This window comes from Corapipo altera, unplaced genomic scaffold (assembly GCF_003945725.1).
Source record: "Corapipo altera isolate COAL_440 unplaced genomic scaffold, ASM394572v1 56, whole genome shotgun sequence".
Taxonomy (NCBI): domain Eukaryota; kingdom Metazoa; phylum Chordata; class Aves; order Passeriformes; family Pipridae; genus Corapipo; species Corapipo altera.
Window position 1 is genome coordinate 3,009,953 of NW_020884896.1, and position 19,702 is coordinate 3,029,654.

The following is a 19,702-nucleotide window of genomic DNA, read 5'->3' on the forward strand; positions in this document are numbered from 1 at the left end:
ACAACATCAGGGACACTCATCATAGTACAAGCATTTATTCTCACATTTGGATCACTTTGACAGGTGACGACAGTAGAATTTGTTTCATTATTACAATTTCATGAGTTCAAAGGGCAAAAAGATAATCTACTTATGGTAACGGTCAGACAGTTTCCCCTCCGCCCTCAGCTCAGGGCTTTTAAGTTTGCTAACAATTTTACAAAGCTAATTAAATATTTTCTACTGCACAGCATTTTAGGAAGATATTATAAGAACAGGATTAACATTCTTAATGTCTTTGTCCTAAGGGTCCTTTTTCAGATAGTAATGAAACATTGTCATATATACATCCTTTAAAATCTTCACCCCCTACAATCATTCTAGGTTTAAAGAGGATTTGGAAGGGTAGGGGGCTGCTTGGTTGTTTGTTTTACTGTGCATAAAAGCGTTCAGGAATTTTATCATAAAGGAGAATGAAATACAAAGATCACCACTGAACGGTTATTTTTAGGGAGAAACAATTGGTTGCTTGGCAGTTTGAATCACAGACTTAAATGTCTGGGAAAGATCAGTTGAAAATACACATTACATCAATCTGGTATTCACAAGATTTTTGTTAATATCTTCTCTCCCTTCACTTTGCTGATACTGTGTAGACCTTTCCTGTATATACAGAACAAGATCTTTGGCACAATATGTGTCCTCAGTATGTAGGATCTCAACATACTTCATATAACAAGCAGTTTAGGAATATAAAGAAGGTAGGATCTAATGAAAAAAATATGTAGTAACACAAAAACAGGCTGTGAGGTAACACATACACTATTAATGTTAAATGTAAATATTGTTAAGATTACTTCAGTCCATTTTCTTTTGAAGATTTTGCTTTGATCTTTTAATTATATTTTGTGTACAGGATATATGTGATTTTTATATATATATGTGTGTGTGTGTGTTAATGGAGATCTTAAGAAAAAGGCTGTGTCTGCTAAATGGAATTTAAGACTTCTTTCCCTGTAAATTGTACTGAATTTCCACAAAAATCTAGATATATTACCAGGTCTCTTCATTTAGTCTCTCAAACCCCCAACTTTTAGACATCATCTGGTTGTGCCCTTCTGCTGGTCTGGGAATTCTGTACCTAATTCCTGACAAACAGCTTTGCCACTCAATGGCAGAAATTAAAAACTAGAGTCCAGACTTCGAATCAAAAGCTAAATTAGGACAGTTTTACTTCAGTCTCATAGCACTGATTCACAGGCAGGACAGTAAAGGTACAAATGTATTTTTAAAGGAAGAGTGGAGAATCAGGTGACAATCTCAGCAGCCACTTTGCAGCCCTGTTGGATGCTCCAGCTGTTCAAACACGCCTGGAGGGGAGCCTTGTTGAGGGAGCTGCCAGCTGGCCAGGCAGCAGCCCCCAGCCCTGGCCCCAGCACCAGCAAGATCGGCTGCTTCCCCTCACTCCGTGCTGCCATATGTGACCGGCAGATGAAGGATGGTCTCAAGTGAGTTAAGTTAACCTGGCTTCCCAGAGGGAAGAGGTGGCAGGTAAAGTGAGGGGCCTCCAGAGGAGAATATAGTGCCTTTTCATGAAAAAACAGGATTTGGGTTCCCCAGCTTCCGGCATGCCCACCTGGAGATTACCTTTGTGTACACTCCACAGAGAGCACTTTGGTCAAGATACCACTTTCTCTTGGAAACCACAGCTCTCCACACATTGGGTGAAAAAGGAGGGACTGTCAGGAAGCCCCTATGTAGGGCTGATTAGGAAGATACACAGCATCCTGCTTTGCACTAATTCTTCACTAACCCATGCTTATTTATAGGCAGGACCCAAACCTTTTCCTCCTTGCACAGAATCATATTTAGGTGAAGACAGACACCCACTCAAACATATTTCATTCTGCCAATTCATCCTGCCTCACAATTCAGCAATGTTAAAATGCATAAATTATAAAAATTACATTTAGCTCTTCCAAAAATTAGAATTTCTGACAAGTTCTAATTCCTTAATAAAAAGCTGATGTAAGGTATGTAGATCTGGATGATGTCTCTGAAAAGCTATTCTTTTATTATACACACCTTTCTTCTTGTAAAGTGAGATACAGCAGCCCACATTTGACTTTCATCTTCAAGAAATAGCAAATAGCCTCCCCTTCCCAACCCATTTTCCTCCTGAAAATGGGGAACTGAAATGTAATGTCCAAGCAAAAGACTATACTTTGGATATTATTCAGTGGAACCTGTATGTTCTGTTTTCTGAACACTGTTCCAAGAATCCTAATCACCCTACTGGAAGATAACCACTGATAAAGAGTGGTGTAAAATATGGAGGTAAAACACCACTCTAGGCTACAAAATATGTAGAGAGAGTGGAGAAATACTTCAATTAGAACAGGACAAACTAAAATCAAACTGAAAGCTTTTGGAATGTTTGCAAGGAAACCAAAAAACTTGTTAGAAGAAGAGCAAGAAGATGATCACATTTTTTTTTAAATGAATCATTAAAGAAGACCAGCTGATGCTACTACTATTGTTAAGTAAAAATACCAGATGCTTCCAGATTTTCTGCTCTGCTTTTTAAAGTTAGGTACTATAGGTACTACACTGCACAGAAATTTAGTGCAGGATAATGAAATCGCAGTTCACCACCAGATCACTTCCTTCCCTTCCACCTTCCTTTCTTGGAAGTCCACATCATTCTACCTATTCACTGTGAAGACTAAGAACTTCAGCACTTACTGACTTTAACAGATTGCTGCTCATTAGCAGATCGCTGGGTTGTTGCTTGGACTGTTGATTGTTTTTTAATGGAAAAGAAAAAAACCTGACAGGTAATCACATTTTCTGCTTTTATTTAGATCTCTCCAGTTCATACAAGAAAGAATAAAATTACAATGTTAAAGATCAGAAAAAATATCTAGAATATTGCCAAGAATTTTTAAAAACGTATCTTCAGATATTCATAACTTTCTACATCTCACCTAACTTCACAGTTCAAAATGCATGAGTATACTCTACTGTGTCTAGAAGTAAAGTGTCAAACCCATGTATACAATACAGTAGAAAACTACCCAACAGTTGTGAATTATATGCACACTCTAAGCACTAATTGAAATGTCACTGTCGTATCCATTAATCCCAAAGCATCAAAGAATAAAGCTGGGGGAGGGTGATGAACAAGAACATAAATCACAGGCATCACAGCGAGGCCGGGAATGTGCTTGTGATGGACCTTATGAATGAAACCACATCAGCAAAGCTGTCTGAGCAAAATCTTGTGTCAATCCTTTATTCCACAGATTGCAAAACATCGTCTGTTGCAACATACTATCCTGACAATAATTATATAATTACATTTAAACTATTCAAAGGGTTTCTGTGCAAAACCAATTTTTTTTTCTAACATGCTTGAAAAGCTTTGCACAAAGGAAGAAGTAAAGCTTATTCTATTTGCTTTTGTACAGCCCATGCTAATAGTTGCACAGTGATGGAAAGAAAGTGTTTCAGTCTTCAGGTTACTAGCTTTCTGAAAATGTCTTATTTTGGCCAAGCTTTGTCATGTCCTGTCCATGCCATATGCTCCCAGAGTGAAATAGTGAAATGGTTAATCTTTACAGAGTACTGAAGCACTGCATTGTTCACAGCTGATTTTTTAAATATTAGAAACTGAATAATTTGGTAATGGGTAAGTTTACTTCACTGTTACACTAGCAGATGACTGTTCAGTGGGTACCCTAATTCAGCTTGTCTAGATGAATTATTATGATGTCAGTATTACGAATACTATGTAATTTCTGTTTTTACAACTGGGATCTTTTTTACATCTAGAAAACTACACAAATGAACAAACACATACCCCTACCCACATACCTGACAAGAAGACTATTAAATTTGTAACATCAAGCATACTAAAAGCGAAAGAAGTCAAACCATGATACGTTTGGCCAACTTGTACAACCACGAGACAAATTTTAATGTCACAATCACAAATACTTTTTCAATCTGACCCAGATAATCCCATCAGTTCATTCCATGCACTGAAAGGCCTTAGGGCTGGATAGTGAAGGACTGTCAGAAAGATGCCTGCTCTACCTGTTACAGAGTTTAGCTGGAATGTAACAAAGGCAGGAGAAGGAAAGACAAGCGTATGGTTAAAATGTCAAAAATGCCCCTTAACTCTGTCCCTGGACTCCCACAAGAATCCTTTGTGATGCTAATCAAATTGCTTGAAATCAAATTTCCAGTCTCCCATAGGTGGCTTCTAATTGAGTAGTCATCAATTTTTTTCACATATCCAAACTAAAAACCTCAGGATACAACTTATAGAACTGCCCCATTATACAGCTGTCACCAAAATCACCGAGGCCCATGCTTCAAATACATAATAGAAAAGATACTTTGGAAAAAAACAGAGCAGAAGAATCTGAAAATATGCATTGAAAAAATCACTAGTCAGTCTTTCCACTGTATCTCAGTCATCAACTATAAAACAATTAAAACTATATTCACAGAATTAACTTCCTTCATACAGATTAAGAGCTCGCCCTCAACTATGAGCTCTATGCAAAACATGAGGTAATTAATCCTGCCTTCAGTGCTGGATTGAACTTGAACCAGTTTATAAAATAACTCTGATGCCATATTTTAAATGGTGAGAATAAAACAACATCTGATGTACACTAAATGAGTACTAGTATTCTGCATGGTGAGTAAGGCAGTAGCAGTTTTAGGAGTAAGGAGACCCTGTGTAACAGCACATTTAAAATTTGTACCATAATAGATGAACTCAAGAACAAAAATTAAAATTTCACAGACATTTGACCTTTTTTTTTCTTAACAATTTGAACATAATATTTATATTGAAGTTTTGGGCAATTTTGTACTAAATTATTGTCTTTACTGGATACAGTGATTATGATCCCATTAGGAATAAAAACAATGTATGTTTCAATCACACACTTGAGTTAAAAAAAACTTTATAAAAAATTCCCAGAAATTTTAACATACTTATAAATATTTTTACAAGAAGATATACTGTCATATTAATCATTTCATAAAAGACAAAGTTTTAGTACATTATGGAAAAAGATCACTTACATTATCTAACTTTTTTCAGTGTTAAGACAGATGTAGGTTGGAATATATACTTACATTCACACTGGATCACATCTAAATTAAACTGCTGAATTGCTCCCATGCTTATTTGTTTTAATTCACTGTCCAGTAGCATCTGCATTAGGGACATTGAAAGATGCTGGCAGGCTGACATGCAAGCTGTCTGGGCCACTTTTCCCTAGTAGAAAAAGCAATACGTTTTAAGATAGAAACAAATGATATGTCACTAAAGAACTACTTGTCTGATTTGATTTCAATATACACTCAAAGTCTTAATGATACAGAATTTAGATTAGGAGAGAGATCACACTTCCTGTTATTTCTCTGACATGTTAGCTTTGTTTCTATTAGATCAAATGGATAACTGGATTAAATATATGTCAAAGCAATTATTGATATTTCTTCCATAAATCCAACAGTTTTCATGAATACAAGGACTTTTCCAAAACATTATAAGTTGCTGAAGTATATGAAGATATGAATAGCTTTGTGGTTTTATTCAAATATTTTAAACCCAAACAGAATGAAAGCAAGAATGTTATGAAAATCAACATGCTGCATATTTTTAACAATAGTAAATAAAAACCTCCCATACTTTATATAAACAAAAACGATTGCTATGAGTTGGGGCATTTCTCATAACAGTTTGTGCTAATTATTGTTACTTTAATTGCTTGAATTCCATCTCAAAGCTTGTAGCTAAATTATTTAAAATATTCATGTTTATCCATCATTTTTTCAGCGCTTAATAAATCAGTGCTGTCAATAATCAACTACTTACAAAATGAAATGTAGCCCTCTGCTGTACAATATAGAAATAATTTCCCAATCACAGTCTCACTAGTAACATTGCTCTTTATCATCTATATGTAATTGAGACAAATTTTCCAACATGAGACCAAAAAACAAAACACAAAGACATTAACTCCATAATCAATTATTAAAAATTTAGTACAGAAAAATTGAAATATAATGAAATTCCACCTTAAAGCTAAGAAAACCACTTAAGACCAGATACTGAACCAGATGGCACCATTCTATTCATAGCACTGCCATCTTTTAAAGCAGAGTGATCTTGGCTTTCAAATGCAACTACATGAATCTCTGTAGTTTAATGTACTTAAACCTCGCTTTTCAATTGACGTCTATGTTACAATGTATATTGAAACAAAGGTAACAACACGCACAAAATAAATCACAATTATGTAATACAGCTACTGGAGCACACACCACTATTTTTTACTTCTATCCATCAGTGAAGTGATGACACCTGTTTCTCTAAACCAATGGTTCCCCAGCTGTTTTCTGCAAAGTCAGGTTAAGCAATTCACTGTTGAATCCCAGAAACACATACAAGCAATGAAAGATTATAATAGACAACAGTTCACTGTCCCAAAAAGTTTGGAAAGTTCTGCTCCAGCTTCTGAAGAGCCAGATCTTATCCTTAATAACTCAACTAGCTCACATAATTGACTTTTCATGTACAGAAAATTTTCATAACAGAAAGCAGATTTGGCCCCAAATATTTTGTACTTTAAAAATCCATTATTTGTTAAAAGGTGATTAACAAATTGTGTAGCGAACACAATGGAAAGCCTTCAACTCTCCTCATGTTCACACTGAAACATTAAATGGCTGTTGCTAATACCTCTTTAGCAGTAGGACACCTTGAACTGTTAGGAGCTTTATATCTAAAATGAGATGTCAGTTTCTTAATTGAAAATCTCAGAAAAGCACATAACATTTTTGAGCAAAACAGATGAACTGACAACAAGGAATGTAAGAAACAATGCAAGAACAGCATGCTTAAAAGTCTCCCAAACCCAACGGTAATTACACCAGGAGACACGTAGCTCTATTCCCCAAGCAGAACAATACCAATATGAATTGGGGAAGAGGGGGGGGGGGGGAGAAGAAAAAAAATAGGGGAAAAAGGAAGGAAAAAAGGAGGTGAGAACGGGAATCGATGGGCCACAGTTCATGTAATTACAGTGTAGTAGATTTGAAATACTTAATGGAAATGTCATTTTGATTTAATGGAACAACTAGTGCATCTCTGTTTAATGTACTGCTCCATCAAATCAGCTCCATGTCCTATTTATGCTGCCACTATAATGTAATAAAAGTTCAACCAGATTAATAGGTTGTCACGAAAAATTTTAACATTCAGTTTATTTCATATGCAAACAATCTGTACTCCTCTGTTATCTTCAATAAAAGACAGATTTTTATATTTCTAACAAGCATGTGTAGTTAATTGTTACAATCTGGCAAATATCAATAGTACTGGAGCACAAGGTAATGGTTACAATACAGAAATGACATGGTTAAAGCCACTTGGACTTTAAATAAGTATTAATACATGTACATTTAATGTTTATTTTAACATTTCATAAAATGGAAACATCCTAACATATAAACTATTTCCAACTATGTAACTTGAACTACAGGCTTATTGTTCAAATGACATATCAAAAAATAATAGAAGTTTACTATACACAGTTAATACTTACTCAATAAAATCACTCAATATTCTCAAATTTAGAGAAAAAATGAAGCTACACATACCTCTCAAAATGCTGAATTTTAACTGAAATAAATGTGAACTATACTGTTATCCTCTTCAAAATTCAGTGCTTCCCAGTTCAAAATACGTTGGATGTATGATACTCAGAAAAGATGAAATTAAAATTTGTGTTTGAAAAATGAGATCTAGTTAAAAATCCGTTTCCCAATTTCCACCATCTACCAATTAATCAATTCCTCGCCATTTTTTCATACAGCATTTTGAAGAGGAAACATAAGGATTCATGAACATAGCAATAACATTTATTTTCCAGAATTAAATCCCAGTTAGTTTTAAAACATTATTGATGTTTTTATTTACCAGTTTGTTGTTTGGGGTTTTTTTAATTACTATTATTAATTTTTAAGGGGGGTGGGGGTGGCCGTGGTTATCTAGCAATTAAATACCTATATTCAAGAGCATGCAGAGATTCAGCAGGCTTCTCACATTCTCCCCAGTTGCCTCCCATTTGGAGACACTACTATTGTCTCTGCTGTGCCTATGCTAATTGCTGCTGTCTACAAAACCTATTCTTCCACTCAACCAATGTAACAAGGACTCTATTCTATAAGCAAAAACACCTGCTAACAGTGTTAAAGGAAACTGTTTTTTTCACCCAGCCTTCACATTTTGCTGAAATACAAGTTTGTAAAAAGAGAAAACCCTTAGACAAACTTCTTATATTTCAAAGGAGCTTGTAAAGAGAATTTGCTGACATACTAAATCCTTTTTTATAGGACCCAAAAGCTTTTCTCCGAAGAACAATTGCAGTAAAGAGACATTTGGCTCCTAGGAATTCCCAAAGGGTCAGCCATATGCATCCTTCCACGGCACCTTCGCGGTGCTGCTTTCTAAAACCCATGCTAGCTGTCTCAAAAGCAGCTTTCATCATTCACTATGGTGTCAGTCAATATGATTTATGGACTGCATTTCAACAAAGTCAAAGCATATAGAATGAGAAATATGACTACAATCTGCTAATTTGTTTTGTATTGAGCCACTTAGGAGTCAAAGACCTGATGTCAGGCTGAGACCAGCAACACAATTAACCAGCCAGTGACAGATTCATCCATCCTCCCTGCCAGGCTGTGCCAATCAAAGACAGCATGAAGCAGCATTTGGAGAAATCAGTAAGAAAACTCATTCTCTAAGTAGCCTGTGAAAGCTGTTGATTGACAGTTTTTGAATATGGTTGCAGAAAACCACCACCCCTCCGCCCCCACTGCAAGCTGTGAAATTAGACTTTTGCTGCCAATCACAGAAACAATAAAATAACACAAACTGCCATCCTCAGCATAAAAAGAAAATAACAAAACTTATCTGTTAGAAATCTAAGATGTTAAGCTGAAGAATTAATTTAATAATATGAAATGAAAATGTCATTCTTTCTGAAAATGCAAAGAAATTAAACGTACAGATTTTATCAGTTGGAGCTAAATCCAATTTTTGAACTATTGATAAAATACAAGTATACTAAAAGCACTAGTGGAATTTTTAAGAATCAATTTTACCTACAGCCTCTGCCCCAAATGCTACTGAAACAATGAAAAATACCTAATTGAAAGTAATTTGTAACTGTTGTTTTTCAAAGGCCACTCTTTTCCAAAGAGTTGTCCAGTACTAACTTTGTATTTGCATTATATTTGTATTGACAAGGCACATACCTAGAATAAAATTTCAGCTAATTCTAAACTTAGATTAAAAGCACTTATATACAGACCCATTATAATTTCAAATTACCTCATCTGAAATTAGAAAGTAACATTTTTCCTTAACAGTTCAAAATTAAACTTAAAAGAAGGCAGGTCCTTAATAAAGATTTGATCATCCAATTTATTTCAGGAGATGAATGGCTGTATAATGAAATTTTAATTTGATTCAGAGCATCTAATGGTACTATAAACTGCAACATGAACTTAAAATAGGATGTAAATATAATCTCAAAAGACTCAATTCTTATGAATTTAGAAAATAGAACCATTAAAAACTGCATAACTCTCAAATTATAACCTTCCAAATTCCACGCAGCTTCTGTGTTCTGCTTTGCTGAAATTTTGCTAGTCCTTAGTCATGGCATAACCAGCAGACTGAGACCTATGCAACATTAACAGGAAGTATTTCTACACAAAATATTCAACATTCACAGTGCTCGTGACACCTATTACCTCGACAGTTCAACATGACGCTGAGTATTCAAATGATAGAAACGTTCATAGGAATGAACCACCACCATCATCTAGTCCAACCTTCTACTTGGAGCAGGACTATTGCCACTCGTTCAGGTCCATTGTCCTTTTTCCTCACTAAGGCTTCAAAATCACCAAGGATGGGAATTCAACAGTGTCTCTCTGTAAACTCCTTCAATACCACACCACTCTCTTCATGCAAACCTTTGCTCTAATATTGAAGCTTCACCTCCTGAGCTTCTATCTGTGACCATAGCCACGTGTGAATTTGTCAGTCCTACCAAGAAGAGTTTGGCTCCATCAGTTTTGTTTTTGTTCTTCAAGAGGTTGTAGGCTGCCACTAGATCTGTCTTCAGTCTTCTATTTAACAGGCTAAATACTTGACCTCCATAACTCCACTTGTAACTCCTGTGCTCTAGGATCCTAACAACTTGGGACCCCACTGCTAGATCCATTCTCCAGATTTTGATAATTTAGTAATATTAACTTCATCACTTTCATTATCATGGCAATGCTTATGCCAAATCAAAATTAACTCCTTATATAAAAAAAAAATGACATGAAAATAATCAGGGGATGGAAGAATTCTTAAATGCAATGCATCATCTTCTTTAAAAAATTTTAAAAAAGCAAATAAAGAACACCAGCACACACATTCCTTTGACCCCAGGCAGAGGTAGCAGAGAAAGGATGGAACTTTTGCTGATTCTTTATTCAGCTCTATCACTCTACCCTTATTCTGTATGCATGTCTCATGGTTGTATTTTGATACCTGACCCCTCTTTCAAAAGGTCTAATAGTCTCCTCTAAATTACCTCATTTGGGATGCAAGACACATCCCATCAACCTTCTGCAAGGTTTTTAGGACTCCTGCTGTCTGTCCCAGTGTATGAAAGCCCAATGTTAGCCATTAACTCGATCCCTGCATGCAACCACACAAGGTACACAGCAAGTCATCAGCAAAACAGAAAGGGTCTTTTTATTAAATGATTAAAAATTGAAGCAATAAGCCTGCAGGCAGTTCATAGTTTTTCTGTTCACATGCTTTTTCTTCATCTTGCATCTACTTACCGACATAGCTGCATGGTCATTGTTGTTATTCTGAGAAGGAAACCAGTAAGGCAATCAAAACAAAAAAATTAAGATGTACTGTCAACTTCAAAAAAAAAAAAAAAAGAATAAAAAATTGGTAGCAATAACAGGTAAGAAAAATCTTACAAAAAGAACAATTATAGCTACAGAATTCCTTAAATTATTTTTTTTAAACCTGTGAATTTACACAGTATTTTGTTGAGGCATAACAAAGAGATTATAATTTAAATACTACTAATCTGGCAATAATACCTTTTTCTGTAATAAGGAACTGTATGCCAAAATATCAAAGTAGCAAACTTCAAATGACAAAGTGTCTGTGGAAATGCCCTTCCAGAAAGTTTTCATTACAAGAAAGAACATATTCCAAAACTCTTACATTAAAAAATATATGCCACGTTTACCACCTTTGTTTACAGAGGTTATCTGTATGCCATTAACATATTTTGTTCAAGCAAGACTTAGAATGGCCGAGGATAGTAAGAATCTAAATGTAACATGACTCATTAAAAAATTTTAACATAAATCTAATGGCAATATAACTCTAGGGTGGAATAAAGCTATTTTCTTTTCCAATATTGCTTCCTAATTACAGTAAACAAACACAGAGGAGAAAACTAACATGAAAAACTTAAGAGAAGGGGGGGGGAAAAGCTTTGGAGACACAAGACATTTCCCATGATTCAACAGAGATGTCAGACTCCAACTAAGTTGTGTCATTTTGTGTGCAGGTTCAGCAGAGTTGAGATCATAGCCTACCTGATTTAAAACTCTAACATTCCAATAAAAATAATACAAATTGCATAAAACAGATACACAACGTAAGATGTATTATTGAAAAGTTGTGCCTACATTGGTACAGAAATACTTTAGTAGAGCCCCACATGGAAGCACAAAAGGAGACGCATCCTGTGCATTTACACAGCTTACACACACAGCTGAAATAAAACGACATTCTACCAACAGGAGCCAAATGAATCACAGCAAAAAAAATTGTTAAAGAACATATTTTAACAGTTCTACAAGAAGAGTAGCATTTGAAACAATACCAAAGAGAAAGACCCTTGAGTGTGACTGCAGAGAACTAGTGTGGCCAACCAGCCACACTGTCCCCAGCCCTGGCACAATGCCCTCTAACACCATCAGGTATGCTAAGGTAGAACAGAAGAGATTCTTCTACTTGTCCCACTCTTTTCCTCACTAGAATTATGGCCAGTGGCTAGGACTTTTGTTCTTCGATTTCTAATTAGATAAAAGTTCTGACAAACTATCTGGAGCAGAGGAATGTTTCTGCCAGCCATATAAAAATTATTATGGAAATGACACAGTGACATTATTGGAATAATCCATTGATGAAAATTAATTCTAAAATTATTCCAAATCTTAATTATGGCATAGGAGAATCTAGCTTAGTTTAGCACTCCAAAGCACTTACTATTTTAATGAGCTATGGAACCTAGTTCTGGGCTAATCTTTGAAAATGGTTTTACTATAAATTTTCTCTTAATGAAAGTAACTTACAAGTCTAACCAGAATTACCATAATGCAACTGTGTACTCATTTTAATATAAACTCCACAGCTCACACACAACATCCATAGGACTGTATGTTTCTACAACTGGCCAAGGTAGGATAGGAAACGAGATGCAAGATAAGTAAAAAATTACAAGAAACCTCTAGCCAGAGCAGATTAGTTGTCCATATAGTTCTACATCCTGCCTGGTACCTGACTGGAGTTTGAAATTAGAGAATAGCCTCTTCACAGGAACTACCTTTCTCCAAAGGCTGACTGGTGCCCCCAGGCACATATTTCTACTCTTTCCACAATCTTTAAGTCCTAATGCCACAGCTGCTTCTTTCCATCCCTCTTAACACATTACTTGTTTTTGTCTGTGGCTCATTTCTGAACAACTTTATGGCAGCGTGCATTCCTGGCAGGTGTCTGTACATCCTGCTCTACAAACTTCACATCCCTTAACTATGATATGCACATAACCACTGAGGAGCAGTGCTTTTCGTTCACACTGCTTTGTATACTAAGTTATTATGAAATTAACTATCTAACAAATTTATTCTGTATCAAAAACCGCTCCACTGATTTGGCACAGAAGCACATGCCTCACACAACACAGTCAATATCACATGATATGTTTTGGGTGGGTTATGTCTTTGAGTCAGTTAAAAGAACAGGAGATTGAAGAATCACAGCCTCTTCAAATATAATCTGGAAGACCAGATAAGCCCACTATGCCAGCAACCTCAAAACCTTGCTGTGCACATAAAGAAATTATTATTCAGACTATTTCCAGTCTGAAGCCTCAAAACATTCTATGCCTCGAGGACTTATTCTTTACAAGCATTGCATGTGGGCAAAGCACTCAGACATCAGTGTGACTGTAGCAACCAAGGACAAGCTGATGAAAAGCAGATGTAGCTTGAATGACTTACTGAAGTCACTCCCAACCTATAAAGCTATAAACTATTACGATGATAAACCAAACTGGAAGTAGTCTTTTTTGTCTTAAAGCAAGGGGAAATCAGACAACAGAATGTAACAATTCATGCATAAGACAAGTTAACAGTACCCTTTTTGTTGGGACAAAATAACACAGGATGTATTTGAATACGAACAAAGATTTATTTCAAGGAAGCTCAGTTCACTAGAATCAAATGACTTCTTATGATCAAAACTATTTAGCTAAAAACCTTGGAGAATACAAGACCTCCATAATCTGATGCACAAATGCAGGATTAGCACCAATTCTGCATTGTTTGAATCAGTGCACGTAAACACAAAACCAAGATGCTTAACTAAAAAGTCCATCTGATGCTCTACAAAACTGCATGAGTTCTCACATTATTCGTAAATTAGTTGTTGGTAACAATATTACTAAAGTATTTGTAAGTATTTTCTTTGTATTCCCATGGGTAACCATCACCAATATACTGAAACACATATGACAATATTCCTGTGCTGAAAAAAAAATTAAAAATACATCTTGCCAGTATATGCACAATTCAAAAACCATATCTATCCTCAAAACCTTCATGTATTAAAATAAAATTATGCTGAAATAGTTTGAAATTAAATTTAATTTTGAACACTTACAGGTAAATGAGTAAAAACTTGAAATGTGCTTCTTAAAAAGTTAATTAGGTCCATTAAGTATCCACTGGCTCTTCCATCTGATTCAGACATTGTCCAGTCATAATCAGCAATCTGAATAAATTCATCTATTTTTTGGTTAAGTTTTGTATATATTTCTCCTTCTGCAGCATGTCTTGCATCCTAAAAAAAAATCATGTGCAACTGTCAGAATTCTAAAATATTATTAAATGCAGATAAAACTATATCCATCAACAAAACTCAAGTCTTGTGTTTTTCTTAGATTAAAAATATTTTATTTAAATCAGCATTTTAACGTTGTCTTACAGTAAGTCTGGGGCTGTGGTTTTTAAAATACTCGCATAATGCATACTGTGAGTGTTTATAAAATAACATGCCTACAGAAGAATCTAAGTTCTCAGACAAATGAAGTTAATCTGAATTTGGAAACAAAGCAAATTCTTTACTCTCTTCACAACAACCACCTTTTATTCAGCCTTACAAACCCTGACACAAAGTTTATTTGTCTTCTTTTATAAAGAAAATAATAAAAGAACCTAGTAATTTTATCTTTTATGGACAGAGGCCCAGCAATCATGATTTTTATGTAATAATGCCTTAAAGCTGCACATCTGAAGAATACTCATAATTTTTTATACTCCTTTAAATATCCTGATCATCATACACCATGATTCAGAACTTCCCCCTACCCCTACTTTTTGTTCTGCCACACAATGGATTCTACTTTTTGGAACAGTGAAGTCCTGCATTTACTGCCAACTGAGTTCACACTGCTAACAATCTGCTTCACTTGTGTAGGGGATACCTTCAGAGATCCAATGGGATCTGTGCGCAGATGCTTGGTACATTTGTGTTGCTGGAAAAGTGTGCTTTTGCCAGTCTGGAGTTTAAAGTTTCTCAATGTCTTTCTAATTTGGGCACAGCATGAAACTTTCTTCACCAATACAGAGCAATAATTCAAGTAAGACATTTGATTTAAAGCAAACAGATCAGTTGCTTGAGATTTTTAGAGAGTTAAAATAGGCTGGATATACCGAAGCAACAAAAAAGCAGATGAAACTCCCATCACTACTTTCTTCTAGGAAAAAGCAGTCCAAAAAACATGGCAATTCAGAAAAGTGTAAATATGAAAGGCAAAAAGAAAAAATAAAAACATTTACATTTATCTGAGCTTACAGGTGCTTTTACATTGAATGTGCCAAATTTAGTCTTAAGTCAGGCCCCAGGCTATGAGGCACTTCAGGAGCAAGCAAGAAAGCGTGTGGCCCTGCCATGAATAAATACAAAAGTATGATTCCCTAAAAATTGCATTTTTACTGTCAAAACAACTTGTAAAAGCCTCCACTGAACGGCTCTCCCAATCCAACATACAAGAATCTGGCAACCTGTTAACATGTCAAAGGAATATGTTGACATCCACAATTTTGTAGATGGTCATGACTAAGAAAGCTTTAACTAATCTATATTTAAAGTTTCTAATTAACAATGAGACCTCAGTTTCAACAATCTGTAATGATGGGGCTTGCAAATACATCTGCTTCAGCTTAGCAAAATTCCTTCAATTTTTTGTTTGTTTGGGTTTGGGTTTTTTTGTTTAAAAACTAAGTCATTCGTGGAGTGATTGTATAACCCTTAACAGTTAAAATGATTTACTGGTGATGGGAAGACTAGTCCTTCTGTTTTTAAAAAAATGCAGTGTAGATGCACTTAAGAGTTCATCTCATGGAATGTAAATGTGATCAATGCCGCTAATAAAAGGAGATTTTTGACCACTCAGAAAGAATGGAGGTGACACAATTTGCCACCAGGATATGAATTTAATAACAGTAGAACATACCAAACTCTCTGAGAGCCCAGGTGAGAAACTGTGAGCAGTTTTTCATTACAATAGAGAGGAAAAAAAAAGGGGGGATTAACAAGAAAAGAATTCTCTACTTTAATTGGAGAACACTGCGCTAACAAGTTTTCCAGCAAAGTAGACAGGAGAGAAACCATATAAAATAAAAAATCTTGGTTGTCAGCATTCATCCCATATTCTTCTGAACTGCATAGATACTAAGCACAGATACAGAATTCAGTTAATCCCTCCAATACATACTGGATTTCTGTGGCCAGGTTTTGGCAGCGGGGGGGCCTACAGAGGTGGCTTCTGTGAGAAGCTGCCAGAAGCTTCCCCCATGTCCAACAGAGCCGATGCCGGTCGGCTCCAGGACGGACCCGCCACTGGCCAAAGCCGAGCCCATCAGGAATGACAGTAACATCTCTGTGACAACATGTTTAAGAAGGAAAAAGAAGTTATTGGGCAGATGAAAACTGCAGCCAGAGAAGAGCAGAGTCAGTGCAGAAGGAGGAGCAGGAGGTGCTCCAGGTGCCAGAGCAAAGGCCCTGCAGCCCGTGGTGCAGATCATGGTGGAGCAGCTGTGCCCCTGCAGCCCAAAGAGGACCGTCAGGGTGCAGAGACCCCCTGCAGCCTGTGGAGAAGACACACTGGAGCAGGTGGATGCACAAAGGAGGCTGTGAGCCCATGGGAGGCCCATGCTGGAGCAGGGTCCTGGCAAGGACCTGCAGCCTGTGGGGAGAGCAGCCCACACTGGAACAGGTGTTCCCTGGTAGGACTTGTGGTCCTGTGGGGGACCCAAGCTGGAGCAGGCTGTGTCTGAAGGACTGCACCCCATGGAAAAATGACCCACATCGCAGCAGTTTGTGAAGAACTGTTGCCTGTGGGATGGACTCATGCTGGAGAAGTTTGTGAAGGACTGTCTCCCATGGGAGGGACCCCACAGGAAACAGGGAAAGGACTCCTCTCCCTGAGCAGAGGTAGAAACAAGAACTGACCATAATCCCCATTCCCCATCTCCCTGTAATGCTGAAGGGGGAGGAGGTAGAACTTGGAAGGAGGGAGGGATGGAGGGAAGTGTTTTTAAGATTTATTTTACTTCTCATTCTCCTGCTCTGATTCTGTTAGTAATAAATGTAATCAATATCCCCACTTGGAGTCTGTGATCCCCACATCACGACAGTGATCAGGAAGTGATCTCTCCTGGTCCTTAACTCATGAAGCTTTTGTTATATATATATATGCAAGAACTACTTCATCTACTAATGAGATGAGGAGCCATATATAGAAAGAAAACTAAATAATTTTTTATTTTAGGATTATTTTGTTCTCAGATTACAAATGTTGACATGCTAAATGATGAAATGGCAATTGTCTATGCTAAATATACATCACTTAAGATTTAATTTTTTGAGATATAAGTTTAAGCACTTCCATCCTTTCTGAAAAGCATCACAGAAAACACAGCTCATGCAGATAAGCAGTTGCCGTATATTAGAAACAGGGAAATTTCCAGTGATTGTTTAACAACTATTATTGTGTCTATACAGGACATGTAAATAAAACATAAATTTTAAAATTATCATAGAATAACTTGTGCTTTGTAGCACATTCTTAATACTTCTTTTATATTAATAATTATATCATTTGAAAATACACCACAAAATATTTTTACTGTAGAATAAAATCAAAGAGATACAAATATTTTAGAGTAAGCTAGCTGTTTGCTTGATTCCATTCAGGAAAAGGGAGATATTACATAAATTGGAGCTTAATCTATTAAAAACTTCTTGTGAAGTTAAGCTTAGATTTTAATTTCATAACTTAATAAAAAATTCATTTGAAAGACAGTATTGAGGCTTCTCACATACTGACATATTCCAGGTCATACCAATAACATAAAAACAGTGTTTATCTGCTCAGTGTTAGAACTGAATGCTTAAGAGTTCAGAATTATTTTAAGACAAAAATGAGAATGCACACTTTGCTCTCACACCCTTTTGTTTTAAAATGCTTCATTTACAGTGATTTTGACATAACTTTTCAGATCCAGTCATGTAATGGATACCATGTACTATACCTTAAATGTAGAAAGTCCATAAAGTCTTGCAGTGTGAACAGTCAGTTGTGAAATATTTGTAATGTTAGATATAAAATCCTCAAGGTATTTACAGGCTTGTTCCAAGTGTGTTGTGTTTATGATGATTTGAACAAGCTACAAGAGACAAAAAATTTTTGTCAAAATCCTTTTTGTATCATTCGATTCTGTAAATGGTAAGAGTCTCAGAATACAGGTTTTAAAACTTACCTCTGTTAAACCTATATGAGGTTTTTTAATTAGATTCTGTAAACAACTACTTAGGGTTCTTGTAAGCAGCAAATTTGTAGATTTTCTGAGCATATCATCTATTTCTGTTGAGCTGAAAAAAAAGGATTATTTTTATAACTATGCTGTGCATGGCAAAATTTTGACAGCAATACTTAATAATTTTAATTTTTTCCCTGTAAAGGGAACTTTTCATGTTAAGAATTCCCTACGTGCATTTAAATTCTGGTTGCTCCAAGTTTTCTGTGATCTAACAGACAGAACACCTCTTTTACTTACCAAAAATCCATTAACTGAATTTCAACACTGAAGCAAAATCTGTTATTTTTAGATTTTGGACATGTTTATTGACACAGCAGTTCGTAAAGAGTAATTTGTGGGTTTTAATGAGTTACTAAGGAGGTCAACATGTGCTCATTAGTACGTGTAAATTATAAACAGTATCAATTAAGAATGTGTGAAAGGGAGCAATTTACATCTTTAACAGTGCAGAAGTGGGTGACGGCCACGAATACCTTCCAGATTTCAGATCTATTAATTCTATTTTATGTAATTAAAACTAAGCTTTTGAAAGCCAGAAGAGGAAAGGAAATGGGTCAGAAAAAGGTGGGATAGAAGAGGGAAAGAGATGCAGACACCACATTTTGTTTCAGGAAAAATCATTGCTAAGGAAACTCAAATCACTGAGAAGGGAAAGACTCGTAAATAATCAGGGACACTAAACAATTGTTTCTGAAATGGTCAGTATCAAAGTATACTTTTCAATCTTTACATGCTATGTTAAATAAATAAATTCCCTAGATTATTCAAACCAGTCAATACTGTTTAAAAAACCCCAGCAGTCCTTTAGACTGTTTACCATACCCAGCTACTTCCACCCATACACAAATTGTAAGGCATATATATACATGAAATATATACTATAACATTGGGAATCATAGAAAAATACAAACAATTATATATGCAAATTATGAAACAAGCACAGGAAGCAAGTACACAAGAACATGTATTTTCATTTTAGTATATATGTTTGGGTCACCTGAAAGTTACAGGTTACCTTACAGTCACATTCCTGATACTCCAAGCTCACCTGCGGTGAAGTGACTCCGAAAACTTAAGGCTTGCATAAATAAATTCCTTGACCTGCATATAAATCTGAGGCACTGACTGAGACATTGGAAGCTTCTTTGGAAAGGACTGCTGTGAAAATAAAAGATCATACTATCTTACACCTAAAACTGATTCCAAGAGAGCTTGGTACTAAACACAACAATAAGAAAGCCACTTAACACTATCAACATTTTAATCTACCTTAACATTTTGTGATTTTCATCAAATACAAACACTGGTATGCATTGAGCTAACTTCTAGATCTGTTTGAATGGCTTACAAGCAAAATAGAACTTTATCACTTCTTTAAATTACAATAAAGTTTGGAGACTATTTAATTTAAGATTCCCCTCTAGAA

At 35.8% G+C, this 19,702-nt stretch overlaps 1 protein-coding gene across 10 annotated transcripts in view; it reads right to left on the reverse strand.

The window, feature by feature from the left end:
- EXOC6 (exocyst complex component 6) overlaps positions 1-19,702 on the reverse strand; it is an 88,616-nt gene that overhangs the window by 27,181 nt on the left and 41,733 nt on the right. For 4 of the 10 annotated variants that reach the window (XM_027647755.1, XM_027647756.1, XM_027647765.1 and 1 more), the window contains 6 exons: positions 19,325-19,434; positions 18,217-18,328; positions 17,989-18,123; positions 14,054-14,233; positions 10,924-10,953; positions 5,137-5,278 (listed from right to left, as the gene is read on the reverse strand). In XM_027647755.1, the coding sequence (XP_027503556.1) occupies positions 5,137-5,278; positions 10,924-10,953; positions 14,054-14,233; positions 17,989-18,123; positions 18,217-18,328; positions 19,325-19,434 (709 nt within the window). Of the gene's footprint in view, positions 1-5,136; positions 5,279-10,923; positions 11,009-14,053; positions 14,234-17,988; positions 18,124-18,216; positions 18,329-19,324; positions 19,435-19,702 lie in introns of those variants that run through there. The other 6 variants (XM_027647757.1, XM_027647761.1, XM_027647762.1 and 3 more) reach the window with 4 other exon arrangements.